The sequence below is a fragment of the Danio rerio genome, chromosome 3 (genome assembly GCF_049306965.1).
Source record: "Danio rerio strain Tuebingen ecotype United States chromosome 3, GRCz12tu, whole genome shotgun sequence".
NCBI lineage: Eukaryota > Metazoa > Chordata > Actinopteri > Cypriniformes > Danionidae > Danio > Danio rerio.
In genome coordinates this window covers 37,375,364-37,395,932 of record NC_133178.1, presented here as the reverse complement: position 1 = coordinate 37,395,932, position 20,569 = coordinate 37,375,364, and the positions used below count along the sequence as shown (strand labels likewise).

The 20,569-nt window shown below is 35.3% G+C and overlaps 1 protein-coding gene across 10 annotated transcripts in view; it reads right to left on the bottom strand.

Moving 5' to 3' along the window:
• Positions 1-20,569, bottom strand: part of asic2 (acid-sensing (proton-gated) ion channel 2) — an 814,368-nt gene that overhangs the window by 104,187 nt on the left and 689,612 nt on the right. For all 10 annotated transcript variants that reach the window (XM_068216458.2, XM_073938667.1, NM_214788.1 and 7 more), the window contains 1 exon segment: positions 16,082-16,232. In XM_068216458.2, coding sequence (XP_068072559.1) covers positions 16,082-16,232 — 151 coding nt within the window.

The window sequence follows — 20,569 nt, the reverse complement described above, 5'->3', positions numbered from 1 at the left end:
TAAATACACACGTTACATTCTTAAGCCTTATTCAAAGTAGAAGCGACTCGCAGCAGCAAATCGCAATCAGCTGTTCTTTTCAGCAGAGTGTGAGTGACTTCCGACGACCTCAATCTTTGCGAATGGCAGCGATTGTTGGCAAGCAGGTGGGCGTGTCCAGCGATGTGACAAAGTTGAAAATCCTTCAACTTTATGCAAATAAAGAGTGACTTTCTTGAGCAACAGCCAGTAGGAGCTCCAGTAAAGCTCACATGTTCCTCTCTCAGCTTGCTCAGAGGCCGGTTGTATTTGTGTTGCATATACTCATGCAGACCTGCAGACAGGAGTGACTGGCAGCTACATAGTCGCTGCTAGTGTGAATGAGGCATTATACTCATTTTTGGACCCTGACCTTAGATTAGCACCAGTTCTGTCTTTGCTACTGACTAATATTATGTAAAAACTGGTGAAGTAGTTTTACACAAATAGCCAGGGGTGGATTTAACTAATAAGTGAGGTAAGCAGCAGCTTAGGGCCCCAGGAAATCAGGGGGCCCCCAATAAATATCTAGAAGTATAAATTATACCTCTAAATTATAAATATAAAACATTGTTTTATATCATATTTTGTATGGTGAGAGTTAAACAAATACAATTTTACATAATTACATACTATTTAATATACAATTAAATAAAATATTATTATAATTATTTAATGTTATGTAATAATATTACACAATTAAATATCCGTCATAAAGCAGTCCAGCAGTTAAATTTATAAAAAAAATAATAAAATAATACAAAAACATTATATATATATATATATATATATATATATATATATATATATATATATATATATATATATATATATATATATATATATATATATATATTAGGGGTGTAACGATTTATCGTTGTATGATTTATTGCGATGCAAAAATGTCTCGATATGCATCGTGGCGTTATGACGATTTGATTACGATATGATGTCCGTTTTCTCTTATTAGTTGAGCTGTTTGCACGTGAGCTACGTTCCACCTGCTGTCGCACGTGAGTTCGATTGCAGCAGCAGTAATGTTAGCAGACCAAGATGAGTGGAGTTGAAATAGAGGATGACCCATCCTCTCAAAATCAGACGTCTGGCAACATTTTGGTTGTCCAGTCATTGCTTTAGACTCGTCCGCTTTTTGACACGCATACTGGGTCACACATCCTAAGTTTTAAAGTCTTCACAGTGATTTACATACTTTGCACAGCGACATGGATACCTCCTAATGGTGTTGAAAGAGTCACATACTGTATTTATAAGGTACAATTCACCCTAAAATATCATGTCTTCATATAATGATGTATTGGCCGCCGCAAAATCACACAAGACGTGAGCTGTTACTACAGAGGGCGGATGATAGACGCGCGCGTATGGCAAGCCCATTTAGCATTTAAACCTTTGATCTGACTATCCATAAATATATTTAGAGATATCTCTAATTATATTTTGACTAGTCATAATTATAATTCGACTAGTCAAAATATAATTAGAGATATATCTAAATGAATTTAATTAAATATGAATTAAATATATTTATGGATAGTCAGAACAAAGGTTTAAATGCTAAAACGGCTTGCCATACGCGCGCGTTTGCTTCAGTGAACAGAACCTGCAGATTGTGACTAATAAAGTAGTAAACAACATTCAGTTTGTGGAACAGAGTGATCTTTCAGGAGCCGCGTGGTAAGTATAAACAGCACTTAGCAGTGGAAATGAAACCGAAAACGTACACATTATTTAAACAATCATATCGCATTTTAGAGTTATGATTACGACGAGCATTAACCCTTTTGAGTACAGAGGTACACAAAAATGCACGTCAACATGATACACTTGATAGCGCCGACATCAGCGACGCCGAAGAAATAGTAAACCTGCCTAAACTGCTGAAAAGAGTCACGACTGTCCTGTGTAATGAAAAGACGGCCACCCTGTCACTCATCATGCCCAACATAAAGACGTTTTTAAATTGTTTTATTTTCCAGAGACAGGCCTGTTTAATTTATTTTCTTAAAGAAGGTTCAGTTTAACAAGTTGAAACAAAAGAAATACATAAAAAATAGTTTACTTGGTAAAATTTGCATTTCAGTTAAATTTGAAATTTTTATTCCAAATATCGTGATACATATCGAATCGTGAACATTATATCGTGATACACATCGTATCGTGAGCTGAGTGTATCGTTACACCCCTAATATATATATATATATATATATATATATATATATATATATATATATATATATATATATATATATATATATATATATATATATATATATTATTATTATTATTATTATTATTTTTAGTTGTAAATTCATTTTGTGTAAAACTAATCATTTCAAATGTACCGATTGCATTAATTTAAAATTTTAAAAAGAAGATTGAGTGATAAAAAAACAGCAATATAAATAAATATTAAATAAAAGTAGAAAGAGTGCATTTCAGGACCTGGGCTCTATGGCTAGAATTGCTTAGGGTCCCAAAATCACTAAATCACCCCCCTGTGTATAGCATCCCATAGTAAGTATTACTTTATAGTAAAAGCAAAATAAGTGTTTTATCATCTCTGTTAGTATGTACTCATACTGTATATGCCGGGCACTGTATTTGCACAAGACTAAACAATTGTTGATTAAAAATGACTATTGACTCCAAGCTAGATTCAGTTCAATAATTAAGCAAGCCGGTTTAATTAAAGTTTAAGAGAAGAAAGAAATCATTCAAAAATTTGCCACGTGAAATTTAATATCATTACAGATTGGGGCTGTTCATTCCAGACGTCGTGATCAAGTGCCAAAACCTGCCGGCGTTTCCACAGCTACAAAGTGAAAAAAACAACACATGCTGAGCAGAATGCATAAAAATCAGCTTTGATCACAAGAGCAGGCATGAAGGACAGAACGAGAGAGAGCGAAGGGAGGTTTAGCGGTCTCCTCCTTAACTATGTTTGTAAGACCATCTATATATCATTTCATACAGCGGCACGGAGAAATCAAAACACAAACACATTGAGCAAAGAATTTTGAATCAGGCTTTTGTATTGATTTGAGTCCTGCTATGTTTATATTTGGAATTTGAGGATGTTACTGAATTTAAATTTAGCACAGTTACACATCAGAGGAATTCCATTACACTGGCACACTTTACATCCAAGCATCTAACTAAAAGCATCATTAATGATTAATTATGCTAATTTAACTTTGTTTATAGAAAACATGTTTTCTCAACTTTCTCTGAACTAAGCTCAATTATATTAGACATCAAAACATTTCCTCTGGCAAATGTTACTGTGGAGCATCACAAAACATTTACCACAAAATTATTGAACATATTAACAACATGATAGCAATATACAACATATTAACTAAACAGATGTGAATGTATTGCATACTAGTTAATATCATATTCATATTCATTGCTAACCATTGAATGTAAATTCAATGCAACTATAGTTCGAAAAGTATAGTTTAAAAACGTTAAGATCTGATAATGTTTTTTAAAACATTTACCAATGCTTCATTTTTTTTAAAATCGACAATACAATAAAATAATGTATATTTTGAAATATTATTGAAATTTAAATGCACATTTTCTATGTAAAAATATTTTAAAGTGGAAATTATATATTTGAGATTCAAAGTGGATTTCAGTATCTTTACTGCTGTTTTCAGTATCATAAACCAGAAATAATTCTATGCTGGTTTGATGCTTTGTCATGATCATTTTATATTACTGTTTTATCATTAATGAGTTTTTTATTTGCATATTTTACATTATTTCATTAAGAATATTCATTTTTACTGATTTATTTGAAATAATTGAGTAAAGTTTTTATTATTTTATTATTATATATTTTATAATATCTATTTTACATCAAGAAAAAAAAATCTAAATAATTTCAATGCAACTATAACTATAGATATAACTATCAATGCAGTTGAAATAAAAGTTAGAAAATGTTAAGATAAATGTTTTAAAAACATTTATCAATACTTAACTACTTTAAATCGACAAAACAATTAATAAAATAATGTATATTTTGAAATATCGTAAAATTTTTGATGCACATTTTCTATGTGAAAAAATTGAAAACAGCAGTAAGGATGCTTTGTTGTGATCATTTTATATTAGTGTTTTATCATTAATAGGTTTTCTTATTTGTCCATTTTATATAATTTTATTAAGAATATTCATGTTTATTGATTTATTTGAATTATTTTACTTACGTTTTTATTATTCTATTATACACCCATTATACATCAAGAAAATCTCATGGCCATCGCCGACGTTGATACGCACATCTCAAAAAACGTAGTAGCACAAGCTCTATGATTGGCCAGCTTGGTATCGCTGACAAGAGTGGGTGTGGATGAGAGCCACGTGCACCCATTGGAGTGAGTGTTTATAGGTGTCGAGTTGCGTGAAGGAGCTCCAGATAGAAATTTTTGTTTTGTGTTTACTTTATGTTTAAAGTTGTTTCACATCTGCCCGTTTCCCGCCTCTAAATGAGCAATTTGATCGCTCATTGCAGAAGTATAAACCAGGCTTAACTTTTACAAGGTGTGTCACACATACACACAATTTAGCTTTCCCAATTTACCTATATAACATGTCTTTGGACTGTGGGGGAAACCGGAGCACCTGGAAGCACATGCAAACTCCACACAGAAATGTCAACTGACTCAGCTGGGGCTCAAACCAACCCTCTTTTTGCTCTGAGATGACATAATTTCCCACTGTGCCATCGTGCCTCCCAAAAAAATGCATGTTGTAAAATATAATTTTAATTGCACAATTTCTATGTAAAAATATTGTAAAATGGAGATTATTTAAAATTCAGAGTAGATTTTCAGCATCCTTACTGCTGTTTCCAGTATCACAACCCAGAAATAATTCTAATATGCTGGTTTGATGCGTTGTCATGATCGTTTTATAATAATATTTTATCATTGATATGTTTTTTTTAAATTATCATTCATGAATAAATTTCTTCCAGCTTTATATTTTTGTAAGAATTTTTGTTTTTCATGTTTCTTTTATAGTACTTCAATGAATAAAAAGCACAAAATGTATTTGGTTTTCAATGGATGGATTTTAAAAAGTGGAAAAATATGTATAAAATGTTCAGTAAAATGTTAAATGCAACCTTGGTGAGCACAAGATGTTTTAAAAACATTTAAACTGTTCATATTTTCAAACTTTTGACTGGTAGTGTATATATTCTAAACCACAAACCCTACTGCATGGCCCATTTTATTACAGACACACTCACAGAAACACACACAGACACAGACACGCACACACACACGCACACGCACACACACACATCGCCTAAGCTGCAAGAGTGATGACAAAAAAAAGAAGGCACAAACAAGAATTCACATAAAAGAAACAAACAAACATGGAGACAAACATGAAAAGGTCTTTTGATACAGCTGGAACATTTTAAGGCACTGTGCTTGCTGAATCAATAGCATCGTCTCAGACAAACAGCTCATCCAGACAGTCCAGAGATCTGCGGGTAATTAAACCATTTCAGCACGGTCTGGATGAATACTCAATAATAGAAATGCAGCTACAGTAATTCTTACACACACACCCACACAAACACACACTTTCTCTTCCTCTCTCTCAACCTATTCTAATAGATGCAAGAAATCTTACTTCTAATTCAGAATTCTAGATTCAACTAAATTACATTACATCCATCCAATAAAACAAAAAGAGCTCTTGGTTCCAAACTTTAATGAGGTTCATTTTTAGTTAAAGGTAGACTTTGTCATTTTCAGCTCTACAGAGACATACTTAACACCAAACTAGGACCTAGTCTGATGATGCTGTGACTGAGTGTGAAATCATGGGAGCTGTCTTCTTCATTACATCCTATCTGGGTCTCCTGCAGAAATCATGTTCATGGATGAGCTAAAGCAGGGGTGTCCAAACTCAGTCCTGGAGGGCTGGTGTCCTGCATAGTTTTGCTCCAACTTCCTTCAACACCCTTACCTGGACGTTTGAGTACACCTAGAAAGAGCTTGCTTAGCTGGTTCAGGTGTGTTTAATTAAGGTTGAAACTAAATTATGCAGGACACTGGCCCTCCAGGACCGAGTTTAGGCACCTATGAACTAAAGTAATCAAAACATTTTATCATGGTAATATGAAGCAGGGGCGTCACTGTGACTCAGTGATTAGCACTTTTGGCTCACAGCAAAAAGGTCGCTGGTTCGGGTGCCAGCTGGGCCAGTAGTCATTTCTGTGTGGAGTTTGCATGTTCTCCCCATGTTGGAGTGTGCTTCCTCCGGATGCTCCGGTTTCCCTTACAGTCCAAAGCATGCACTATAGGTGAATTGAATAAACCAATTTGACCATAGTGTATGTGATTGTGAGTGTGTATGGGTGTTTCCCAGGACTGGGTTGCACTCTGTGGTGACCACTGAAAAATAAGGGACTAAGCCGAAGGAAAATGATTGAATGAATGAATGAATGAATGAATATGAAGCAGGTAAGGCTGAAAGCCATCTAAGATAAATAAGATGCTGAAACAATTGCTGCTGAGAGAGGAGGACAACATGGGTGGAAAGCAGTGAAGCTTTTATTATGTCACAGTCGACTGCTTCTTGTTTGTCTGGTCATGATATTTGAGGAAGAACCCGCATTGTTTCATCTAAATACATTTTAGGGCTCTGCTAAAATGCTGCTCTGTAAGGTCTAATATAATGAACAATGTATTAAAGCATCTTCAGTGATTCCATGTTTTCTATAAAACCAAACTAGATATGAAGTGTGTTTGACATTATAAACATGTCACACAGGACATGGTCCATATATTATTCCAAATATTTGGGATAATATCAGTACATAAGCCATTAAAATAAATTACATTGGTTTTGTGTTTTTTTGTGTGTGTGTTTTTTTTATGTTTTATTGAAAGAACTTGCATATTATTCCTTTTAACAAAAAATGACTGTGGTTGTAAGAATGTTAAAAACTGGTAGACAGAGACTTCCATAGTAGAAAAAACAAATGAACAAACAAACAAACAAACAAACAAACAACATGACAATGAAGCCAATGGCTACCTGTTTGTAACAGGCTTCAAAATTAATCTCTTTTTTATATTTACCAGAAAAAAGAAGCTCGAATGGGTTTGAAACAAATGGAGGATGATTAAATGATGTCTTAGTTTTCATGTTTATGCAAACTCCCCCTTTACGCAGCAAATATTAATGACATTTGTTTACTTGACCATGCTGGCATGGTGTTATTGGCATTGTTTATAGCTAAATATGCATTAAATGGATCTATGTCTTTATTTCATGAATTAAAAATATGGATTTTCTATAACATATAGTATAAAGACAAGGTCATAGTGTGAGACAAAGTACTCCAGAATTTAAGATTACCACAGTAATATTACAGTTGAATTCAAAATGACTAGCCCTCCAGTGATTTCTTTTTCAAATATTTTAACAAGCAATAGATTTTTTACAGTTTCCCTACAATATTTTTTCTTCTGGAAAAAAGTCTTATTTGTCATGTTTTGGCTAGAATAAAAGCTGTTTTAAGTTTTGTTAAACCGTTTTGAAGTCAATATTATTAACCCTCTTAAATTATATATATTTTTTATTCAAATGATTACAGAACAAATTATTGTAATACAATGACTTGCCTAATTAGGCAAGTCATTGTATTACAATAATTTGTTCTGTAACAAATTATTGTTACAGAACAAATTTGGTAATTACCCAAACTTGCATAATTAACCTGTAGTTAAGCTTTTAATGCTGAGTTCAGACTGCTTGATTTTAGCCTAGATTTTGACTCACCGACAGGTTTTGAGAAATAGCAGACAAATGCCTGAAATCACAGGCAAATCGGTGCTCGTTCACATGAGTAACAATCACACAATGTGAACTAACAAAGACGCCATCTGAGAGAATCGATGTTGATTCTCCGACATCCGTGAGATATTTGCCATGCTAAATATCTGGAGCTGTCAGTGATTCAAATCATGCCGTGTGAAATGTGTTCTGGTTGAAAACAACTTCGGCGATCACCTACAGCTAATTAAAGAGAGCAGCATCCACTAGTGTGGGTAGCAGGCCAGTGGGAGGTTTGGGAGAAGTTAAAAGCTCTCATTTTTGGTTTATTTGGACCCAAAAAATGGAGGAAAAACTAGTAGAAATTTTGCAGAAGCACCAGTGTCTGACATGTCATCTGAGCAATACCACAACTGGGTCAAAAAAAAAAATGTTGAGGAGAAGTTGCTAATTCCCTATAAAGGCCATGTGAGCAAAATAAGTACTTTTTTTCCCCACTAGGGGCTTCTTTTTCCAATATGTGTTAATAATAAAAGATATACTAGGTGACCTTGCATAGTTTTCATGTCACTTCTTGTGTGTGTTTGGTTGTGGGACGTAGTTTGGACAAAGTTGTCGCCGGTTCTTCCTATTTTTAAGTCATGCAGTGTGAAACCCCCTGTCGCCAATCTATGCTAAAGGGTAAACACAGCACCAGTGGAACGCTACCCCAGACAGTCATGCAGTGTTGAAACATCTGTGACATGACTACTTTGAAAATCATGCAGTCTGAACTGGACATAAATTGCACTTTAACCTGAATACTAGTATCTTGAAAAACATCTAGTAAAATCTTATGTACTGCCATCATTTGATTTGATTTGAGTTAGTTATTAAAATTATTAAAAATATAAAAAATATAAATATATAGACAATGAAAGAATTAAAATTTAACAGGAGGGTAATAACATGCAGTGCTTTGAAAAGTGAAACAAGAACCATGAATGCACTAAAACAAAAAACAAAGTTGAGATGTGGGTTTGACTGGATTTATGTACTTCTGAGCCTCACCGCTGCATTCAGAAAAACAATACGCACATAAATATTCCAGTTCAAGCACGCAGAATCTTGCTCTACATAATATACTGTTTATCTCCCCATTTCTTCTTTCAAAATGAATAAGTTCTTCATCACTCTGCATTCATCAGAGTTACAATGCGGCAGTCAGAATGACGGATCGGCTGCACATTTATCCAGTGAGGCTCAGGGATCTTTTTCCACATCTTAAATTTGAAAGAAGATGATGGCGAGTTTATCACTGGCTCTTTCTCCGCTCCAGACATGTCACCTTCCTCCTGCGTCGTGCCTAGATTCTTTTTTTTTTCATCACAACGTAGCACATTTATTGTATTACATATGCATGCACACACTTCCTCTTCACCGCTTCCATTTCCAATTTCTCCATCTCTTTTTCCCCATGGCCCTCCAAAAAACGCTCGGATGTCAGAGGGAGAATGATGGATGTAGACAGATGACTTTCTTCCCGGGCTTGATAACTTAGACTCAGAATAAAGCAAACAATGCAGCAGGTGATCTGATGATTTTGAGGAGTAGGAGGAATACAAGCTACAACTATAATAAAATAATCTAATATCTTAGTACCTATTAAAACACTTTTTGAAAAAGGAAAAAAAAAAACATTTGTGAAAAAAGTGAACCGAACAATTTTGGTTCTTATTTTTTATTATTTTCTTTCTTTCTTTCTTTCTTTCTTTCTTTCTTTCTTTCTTTCTTTCTTTCTTTCTTTCTTTCTTTCTTTCTTTCTTTCTTTCTTTCTTTCTTTCTTTCTTTCTTTCTTTCTTTCTTTCTTGACTGTGTTATTTTTTTAAAGAAAATCAGAGGTATAATAATTCTTAAAAGCAGGGTTCAACAATGAGGATGGTCCAATATGCATGCTAAGGCGATCTTAGAATTGAAAAGCAACTTGACTGACAAAATTATTTGTGTTCGCGCAAGCTATAGAAAGCAGGTGAAGACCGAATGAGAGGATAGTCACTCGTGCTAACAACTGAGGTGATTGCGATTCACGCAAGGAAATGGGAGCGTGCATGAGTTTAAACAGTCGCGCACGCTCCCATTTCCTTGCGTAAAGCAAGTGTGTGTAAAAATACAACTGATGAGATCGGTTCTCTTTCAAATAGACTAGAGAAATAGTGATGAACATGCACCCACAGTCTTGCTTGCTGAGTTCCAGATTTGTCTTATTGTAAGCTGCACCGGCTGCTTTCGCTTCTTTGAACAGATTATTTATGGGTCTAACATTAAACGTGGGTGTGTGATTAACCTTTCAGTATCCCTGTTTTTTTACCTGCTTTTTGTTTTGCATTAATATGGTTTAATTATCATTTTTAACAATAATATTGCTTTGATGTGAGATTAACTCCCCATTTATGTGTAGTTAACTGGTGATTGGGATCTTCAGTCAGGACAGATTACTGTACATATTCATTCATTCATTTTCTTGTCAGCTTAGTCCCTTTATTAATCAGGGGTCGCCACAGCGGAATGAACCGCCAACTTATCCAGCAATTTTTTACGCATCGGATGTCCTTCCAGCCGCAACCCATCTCTGGGAAACATTTACACACACATTCACACACACACTCATACCCTACTGAGAATTTTGCCTACCCAATTCACCTGTACCACATGTCTTTGGATTGTGGGGGAAATCAGAGCACCCGGAGAAAACCCACGCGAAGGCAGGGAGAACACGCAAGCTCCACACACAAACACCAACTGAGCCAAGGTTCGAACCAGCGGCCCAGCGACCTTCTTGCTGTGAGGCGACAGCACTACCTACTGCGACACTGCCTCGCCTACTGTACATTTGTTTTGTTAAATAAAAAGTATATTTTACAGCAATATTTTGCTTGTTTTGACACATTTAAAATGTGTGGCTAGGAAATAACTAATTGTTTACGCTTGGTGTGGTCAGAGATAAATTGGTAAATTCTTCATTTTGAGCCCTGAAAATTATGTGAAATAAAAAAAAATTGTAATACTATGAAACCATTACCAACCATTTGCTCATGATTATTGAGCAAGCTCATACACGACACACAAAAAGTGAGATGAATGAGGAGGCATGTGGAGATAACGCAAAATCTAAATCAAGTAATTTTAGCATGTCCAAGTCATATTTAATGTGTATAAAATATATTGTCTCAACAATAAAATTGTGGCTATTGAAAATGGCGAGTGGCTAGTAATGTTGGAAAACTACTAGCCACAGTGGCTGGTGATCAAAAAAGTTAATGTCAAGCCCTGGATATACCACAAAAAAACTCTCAGATGTATTTATCTGAAATGTTGGCATTTATAGTTTTGTCAAAGAATAATATGGTATGAAGAGCAATTCCATGCAAATTACAACCTTGAAATGCCATGAAAAAAAAAAGTTTTTACCCAAATTAGCGAAACCCTTTCTAAGGTTTTTGTCTAGACTTGTATTTTACAGTACGTTTTACATAGTAATTTTTACTTTAAAATACTCAAAAATGTTTCTGTCAATGTTCTCAAACAATTATATTTAATGTGCCAAAATCACATTCATAACAAAGCCTTTTCCTCATAAATACATCATCAATTGTATTTATACAAATAACAAATAAATCATGTTTGTTCTATAGAGAGCAACTCTTATCCTTTTGATTAGCATTGTTTCTTTTGGGTTGTGCAGTTTAATTCTCAAAATTTCTACAAAGTTTGTATGTTTTTGGGTCACATACATAACGCATGTTTATATTCCTAATTTAAAGTAGAAAAAAATTGTGAAAATGTCACATGCATAATGTTGGAATTGCTTATGAATGTCTTAAAACTTGATTTTTTATTATTTTGAACAATTGACATTTTACGCTCTGTAATGTAACATTTTCATTCTTTATTACAAAGATAAAACACTTCATTCATTCATTTTTCTCTGTCTAGGTCCCTGATTTATCAAGGGTCGTCACTGCAGAATGAACCACCCAAACATTTAATCTTTTATCCAAATGTTTTCACTCACTCACTCTCCTTCATCACTATGGAACAAATCAGCAATTACTCTGGCATATGTTTTGCGGCAGATGCCCCAAGATGTGTATTTTTCATGCAATGTTTGTTACCACACGGCGAATGAGAGAAAAAAACCCTCCGCATTTCTCTGTAACTTAGATGCACTCAGCAGGTAACGTCAGAATGCAAATTTTGTGACAAGAAAGTTATTCTTGTCACAAAATGAGGCGAAAATCTTCCACAACGGTAAGTTTGGTTGTGGTGCTTACATGTTTACATTCGGGAGAGCAGCATTTACAACAGATTTTTCAGTCCATATTATTGTAGTAATGTTAACGTATGGTAAACTTTATTAAATTAGAAATCATTTGACTAAGGTCCGTCTTTAAACACTGAAGAGTACTGCTGACCATACAAACTAACCAACTAACTAACTAACTAACTAACTAACTAACTAACTAACTAACTAACTAACTTTGTATACCACAAAACCTTTTCCTGAACTTATTGTTATCCCACCCCAGTAGCACCAGAAGTCCTCTGCAATACATTAAGTATATTATATTTATATTTCAATGTAAGTAGATAATAGTTTAAGGCCACTTAATATAAAATGAGACTTTTTTTTTTAAAACCAGAATGATTACTATCATTTCAGTCAGATGTTGTTCACTTGCTGTATTCACGCACAGCTTTTGAATTCAGACAGTACAAAATGTGGCCTATGCAATATAACAACACAGTCGGTTTTCATTGCCACTAGTTCTTTGAAGTCAGCTCGGTGTTCCCCAGGCTTAATTTCAGGCCACAAACTGTATCCTCAGGGCATATATTTTATAAGTCACGTGGTTATTGTCCACATACCTCACATTATCCAAGAAAAAAGTATATATATTTATATACCGGCCCTATCGGTGCCATTGCTACACAGGACAGTACTGCAAAACAGCTGATGAAACGTATAGTCACCACGATCTGACTCCTTTTGTTCATTGTTGGAAAAAAGCATGTCGATATTTCTCAGAATAAATTTAAATTCAGCCTCAGCTAAACTTGTAACCTTTCAAATGCTAATGAATCTTTTACTGGGAACTCTCAATGTCAACTTCTCTTAATCCTAAATGCTTTCATCTTCTTTGAAATATCATACACACTACAAGGGAACGTGTGCTTTGCCTGGGTGTCACAATGCTAATCAAAAAAGCAACAGTTTGTTGTATTGCTGTTGAAGAGAAGTGTAGCCGCATCAGATCAGTTCAACAGGATGCAAGAAGATCTATTTGATAATGAATCCCGCTGGATTTGTCTACACCATTACAGCATCGCATCTGTTCTTCAAGGTGTGTTTCTCCTGCAAATATTGAGTGCGTCTCTTGGGAGGCAGCGTCGCAATGAAAGTGCTAACAAATCCTTGCCCAAATCAGACACCTGGAAGACAATCAGAGTTTCTCCTGCAAATGAGGAGAGATGTTGAACAAGGGAAAGCTCAAGTGTACAGAGTGTGATTAGGATTGTGTGTGTGTGTGCTTTGTATTCCTCAGGTTGTGGGGATTAAATGTCTGGAATTGCAGTTTATCAATACCAGCTAATTTGGACCTTGTGGGGACTCTTTTTTGGTCCCTGTGAGGAAAAAATATTTTTAAAAAATGTAAGTAGTTGATTGAAAAATTAACGAAAATGTAAAATTGCAATTTCCTGTGAGCATTGAGTATCCTACATATTTGAAAAATAGGGAGGGATGCAGTGGAGAAAGTGCACAACGTATTTTAGCACCGGACAGGAGAAGCGCAATTTCCGGGAGATTATCATTCGTTTGCGGGCATCCGGGAGTCTCTATGCATTTGTGGGATGTCTGGTGTTTGGTTAGGAGGAAATATGCAGCCTGTAGAACATGAATACAAATCTTTATGTCTATGGAAAGTTTTATGGGAAGATAGCTGTTGTAGTGTGTATATGTGGTCCTTGTATTCCTTACATTGTGGGGACCAACTGAGAACATTTTTCAAAATGGCTCATAAATCACATCGAATGAAGTCATTCAAAAATGTAAATATGCAGATTACATTCTTGCTAAAGCAGAATGAACCTCCAGCTCAGTCAGTACATGTTTTACACAGCAGATGCAACCCATTACTGGGAAACAATCATACACACTTATTCACACACACATACAGTATGAATTTAGTTTATTCAATTCACCTATGGCACATGAACCCAAGCCAACACATGGAGAACATGCAAACTCCACACAAAAATGCCAACGGACTCCAGACGAGAGGTGAATCAGCGATCTTCTTGTTGTGAAGTGACATATTTACATTGTTTTGCAATAATCTAAATGCTTGTTCATTGGATCACCAGCTTCAAGTGTTACTTCATTGAATGGGGGTTATGAGTGATTATCAGATGATAGATATGGGCCAGTAGGGGCCTTCTGTGCCTCTGTTATCATCCAACGAAATGGTTAATCAGCTACACTAATAGAAAAGACTCCAGATCCAGATCTGTTTTTACATTACTGTGAGGGTTGGGTTTTGTTACGTTCAGGAAAACACACAAGTTAGATGGATCCAATAGCAAGTTAAATTTAATGTATATAAAAGTAAAGAAATGATCAGTGAGCAACAAATACAAAAGCGTCAGCATCGGGAAAGGAAGTAGCAGAATCGGGGGTAACCGAGAGTCCAAAAGTAAACCAGATCAACGAGGTTCCTGACGAGACACAGAGAAACCATAAACAAGAGTAACGAACTGACAATGAAGCACGAAAACAACGCTTCTTAAATAGATGAAGCTAAGTGCCAACAGCTAGGCTGAAGACAGACCAGCTGATACTAGCTAGTTAATCACGTGATCACAACACACAACAGCAGTACATGGAAGAATACAAAACAATCCCAAGTGACAACATGACAGAAGGAGCGCATGCATCAACACCGTGACAGGTTTAGGGTTGGGGTAGAGGTAGACATTAATAAAATACAAATAATAGGAAATTCAATAAATAATTCTTGGTAACTTCCGGCCGCATGTGATCTATTTGATCTATAGCCGGTTGACCATGTGGATGGATGATAACAGCCTTCTGAGCCTACTACTAGGCCTACTAATAGTGATGATGCCCATTCAATCAAAATCAGCTGATTGTATTGAATAACTAAATATACTAACATACAAAAAATAAATACTGGAAAAAATCTAATCTAAATCTAATACCATTTAACATATTGAATTTAAAGGAATGTACAATTTTTATACACTTTTCAGAACTAATGTGATTTATTTAAAACACTTATTTGTTTTTTCTATGTTACTGAGTTTCTTTGAGTACATGATAATAGCTCTTGTCAAATAAAAAAACAAATTTTCTATAGTGACTCTCTGAGCAGCTCTAGAGATTAGAGATAAGTTCATGCATTCATAACCTCAAAGCAAACATTGACAATATCATGACCATCTCTCATATCGTATGTATAAAAAAAAGAAACTATTCAACCTATTCATTCACAAAGACATCACAAATCACAAAAAAATTAAGTTTATCTTCAATTTTGCATTTAAAATATAATTTTAATGACTGGAGTCATTATGACAGTCCAACAATGTCCCTTTAATGATAGACAAACCTGAACTTTTGACAGTGTTCAAAGAAAAATTAACTTTAAAAACTTATTTAACTATTTATGATTTTTTTCTCCTTTTTTTCTAAGAGTTGAAGAATGTTTAACTTTGGGTAAAAATCTAAACAAGCCACCCAGTCATGGAGAGCAAGGAAAAATCACGCCAACCAACTGTCAAAAGCCTCTTGATACAAGTTGAACAGCAAAGAAAAAAGTGGAGAAGACATTAATATTGCACTAGACTGAGTCAACACTTTTAGTCAAAATAAATAAATAGATAAAAATAAACAAAATACCTGGAAACATTACCATACCGATTCTGCATCACCCAGCTCAAAAATAAATAAAATACAAATAAAAAAATAAATAAAAACTCTGTGCCTCAAAAAGTGCCCACGGCTGGGAATTTTTTAGAAAAGAACTAGAAATTTTCAGGGGGGTAAAATGATTTGGTAGGCACACTGCCTAAGGGCTATGTTTAGGGGATAGGATGTAAAGTTTGTACAGTAAAATCCATAATATCAATGAAGATTCCACACAAAACGGTAAAGTATTCAATGTTAGTGTACCTGTTTCTCCCCATACAGGCAGGTATTCATCTTGCTGGATGTCCAACATGATCTCCAGGCCATTTCCTGTGCCTCCTTTCATTGTAGTCCTCAAAGTCTTCCCCTCTTCGGCAGCGTTAAACATGTAGCATTTCCCGTAACGGGTAAACACCTGAAACCAAGAAGAAAAAGAGAGAAGGAATGTCACTTGACTGAATTCTTTATAAATCTATGCATTCATATCAAGGTTGTGATAGCTACAGGCATTCTGAATATGTATAAAGACCATCAAATACATGTACAGCAACACTCCTAATAAAGCATTTGCCTTAGCAGGCAAGTTGGCCGCAGACTTTGAAAGCATTAATATGAAGTGTACATAAATAATTCAGTATCAAAAATGTATATTTATTGAGCTGTAAAGATGTCTGTTTCATCCTCCTGAGAGAAACATTCTCTCTAGGTGGTGCTTATAATATATTGATATAATTCCTCTGGCTGGAGTTTACTGAACGCATGCAGCCCCGCTGTGGTTTACATATCACATACAATATTTATCTCCCACGTGTGCCCTCCTGGCATTCCTTGCACAGATAAAAAACCAAATGTATATTTTACATGGTCATGGCAAGAGTTATTATATTACACAGCTATAATTAGCATATTGGACTTGATGTCACTAGGGTTGGCAGTTCTAAAAGATTTTTTTTCTTTTTTGTAGTCAAAGCTGTAATGTTGAAGTGTTTTCTTTTGAAATGGTTTGACGCTTGCCTACTTAAACATTTATTTGCGGCACTGCAAATTATAGGCTTCGGTTTTCATAGGTCTCACAGTCTGCCATTTGTATTGTACGTATCATAATGTGTTCCCTGTGATAATTGGCAGTGCACTGCAGTCACGGCACAAAGAAATCAGTTTGAAATAACACAAAACATTCTTATAGAGAATACAAGTCATATATATCAGATAAATCATGCATTTGCCCTCATGTGGTTCAAAACAAGTTTAAAGGAATACGTTATTCCTAGATATGTAATAGTTTATATACAGTTTTTTTTTTTTTTTTTTTTTTTTTTGCGAAATAGGCTCATTTTACTAGTTATTAGAATTAAAGAGTTAAGTTTGACCATATGGACCCTTTTTACAATACTGTTATGATGCGTTTAACGGTCATCATAATCCTAAATCCTTGAAAGATTTTAGTATATATATTTTTTTAAATGTATGAACATTTAAATGCATTTATGTATGTAGTATATCATCTTTGCGTCAAATTACAAAAAACAAATTAGCGCTTATGCAAGGCATTTCTAATACAGCGTCCATGGAGCTGAGAGTAAATTTGATGTTATTCTTTCCTTTGGCTGCTGTCATCAGTCTCACATTATTTTCCCCTTTTTCTGAAAGTCTTGATAACACTATCAGGCGTTTTTCGTTTATTTTTCCAGCAAATAGGAGTATTAAAATATATATATATTTATTGCATTCTCCCATTCACTGCACTCTAAGTTTACCCAACTATGACGACTTCTGCTGCTGAGAAACCCGGAAATGTGAAAAGGTTCTAATATTACCATATTTGAATCTATTAAGCCTATCTCAGAGTCTGCAGGAGCACTTTTAGCTTAGCTTAGCATAAATTATTGAAATGCATTAGATAATTAGTGTCTCACTCAAACACATCAAAAAGAAAAAAAAGAGTTTCAATATTTTTCTTACTAAAATCTCGACTATACTGTAGTTACATATTCTGTATTACCTTGCTAAAGTACCATGGCTGCAGCAGGCACAATGATATTACATATATCCATAGTACTGTTACCTAGCTGGGGACTATTTTCAAGTGCTATGTAATATCATTGCACCCACTGCAGCCATGATACATTAGTAAAGTTCCTAGATTGGCCTAGTAAAAAGCTAATTTTTATGGTAACACTTTGTTTTAATGGACCATTTGAGTTTTAGAAGACTGTCTGCTTAATATGTTGATACTGCTCCTTCAACAGATATTTAACTGACTATAAACTACATGTCAACTACCTAACCCTAACCCCAGGCTAACAGTCTACTTATAATCTAATGAGAATAAGTTGGCATGTAGATGCAATGTAACTTAATTCAAACGGACCATCAAAATAAAGTGTAACCATTTTTATTTTCACTCAATGAAACTACAGGAGCCTGCCTTTTTTTTAAAGTTTTAAGCAACATGCTAATGGTCTAATCCAATTCAGTGATTTGTGCCAAGTTAAGCAAAAAGTGCTCTTGCCAGACCAGGGGCCTCATGTATAAAGACTTGCGTTGAAGTCATACTAAAAAAATTGCGTATGCACAAAGCGGAACGTGAAATCCCACGCATATTCTTATTGTACATCCGACTTAACGTGAAACTGGCGCACATACTTGAACACAAAACCTCTCCCTGCCTCCTCCCCCTAATAAGTATGGTAATTATTCCACTTTGGCAAAAACCAAACGAAAAAGCAATGGCAAAGCAAGCAAGAAGAGAAACATCATAGAATGTGAAATGGAAGTGCTCCTATCAGAGGTAGACTGTAGAAAAATGTGTTATTTGCAAGTTTGACCTCCAGAATTAATAACAAAAGAAAAAAAAAAGAGTGTGAGAATTTAGCTGACGCGGTTAACGCAGTGGGGTCTAAACATCGCACTGTGAGTAAATTTACAAAGAAATGGTCTGATGTAAAGGTGTAAAATTTTGTTGTGTCTATTTAGGCTAAGTGCAAATAGCACACCTCGTTTGATAGAGCTAGAGTGGTTCCTGCCTACACTGTTTGATTGACGAAGACAACATAACTAAAAAGAGTGGCAAACAGCAGCGTAAGAGGCGTAGCTCATAAAGCGCATGGCAACAAGTTTTGACACGATTGATCATGAACCTGCGTCGAATCCAGAGTCTGATGAACTTATTCTTTTTTTTTTTTCCCCTCATTACATATCAGATTTTGCTTACTCTTCATCACAAGGAAGACAAGTAGGAATCATTCATAAGTGTGTGTATTATGTTAAGCCCATTTAAACATCAAACATTAATTGCACATTTATTGAATGGAAATGTGTCCGATTTACATATGCAAATTCGTCTTCAGATGGCAGCTTTATAGCAATGTCCGTGCAGTCGATCGCTCCGATCACATTGGGAAAACCGGCAATCGATGCAAATTGAGCTTTAATGCTTGGTTGGTCAACTGCATAGTATGGAAACCTTATATACCTGCTAAAAATGCAGATGATCCCATCCCATACAGCTGACACTGTACAGCTTAAAGATACTTAGTGTGCAATTTAACATAATTGCCTCTAGGAGTCGCCAATGGAAATAAAACAAACACACACAAGAAATGCACGTATACCAGACATGAAGTTGGCGTGGACCAACGCACGTTCTCTCCGTCATTTCAACTTGTATAACTGAGGGCGCGGGTGGTGAGGGTAGTATGGCGGACTCCCCCCTCTCTATTCTGCCTCCCAAGACGCGGATATAACTGAGGGTGCGGGTGGTGAGGGTAGTGACGCGGACGCCACCCTCTCTACTCTGCCGCCCTATATATATTTGTTGCAACCTAGTGCTTCGTTGTCAGTTTGTTATTGTTTAATTATTATTTCTCTGTGTATTGTTAGGACTTTGCTGGCCTTTTGTTTGAACTCCCAGACCTGTGTTTCCTGGAACATTCAACTCTCACCTTGCTTCAGTGTTTGGGTTGTTTGTATATAAGTTGCAATCTTTTGGATTTATGACATCTCCGGAGAAGCTTTTTCAAGTATATATAACCTTTTGTAGAGTGAAAGAACTTCATGGATGCTAAAAGTTCTTCATGGAACCATCAATGCTAATAAATATCTTTATTTATTTACATGAGTGTATTTTTGAGTCATATATTTAAAGCTTTGTGGGAGGAATAGGCAAAAAACTAAAGCCGTTACTGACAAATAATCTTGCCTTCCAGAAGTTCCAGACAAGGGTCAGATGAGTCACACTAATACAAATAATAAATCATTCAGAATGATTCAAAAGAAAATAAAAAATCCCAAACTGGACATTAACACTTGCCTCACGGCTTCTCAGGAATGTCTAAAATGAAGTTCAGAGTGGATGTGGATGTGAAGATAAAAAGGAGCTACATTTGGACCTATTCAAAGTCTGCAACTCACACAAAGCTGTCAGATGACTTCAGAAGGCGTTCGATATTGTGTAAAAGTCATGCGGACTACTTTCAAACTGCTTTTTAGTCCCTTTGGAAGCTTAAAAGCTCCAATCTCCATGCATTATAGTGACAGAACATAGAAAAGAGCAACCAGTATTTTATCCCTTTGTGTTCCATAGAAGAAAGAAAGTCTGCAAGTTTGGAAGGACATGGTGGATTTTTTTAGATGAATTAGCCATTCAAGATTACTCAGCCATAATCGCTATTCATCAAACTGCCAGTCAAATGGCATTTCAAACTTGCACTTCGTGCCTTGTTTGTTTGAAGAACAGCACTGTGCAACATA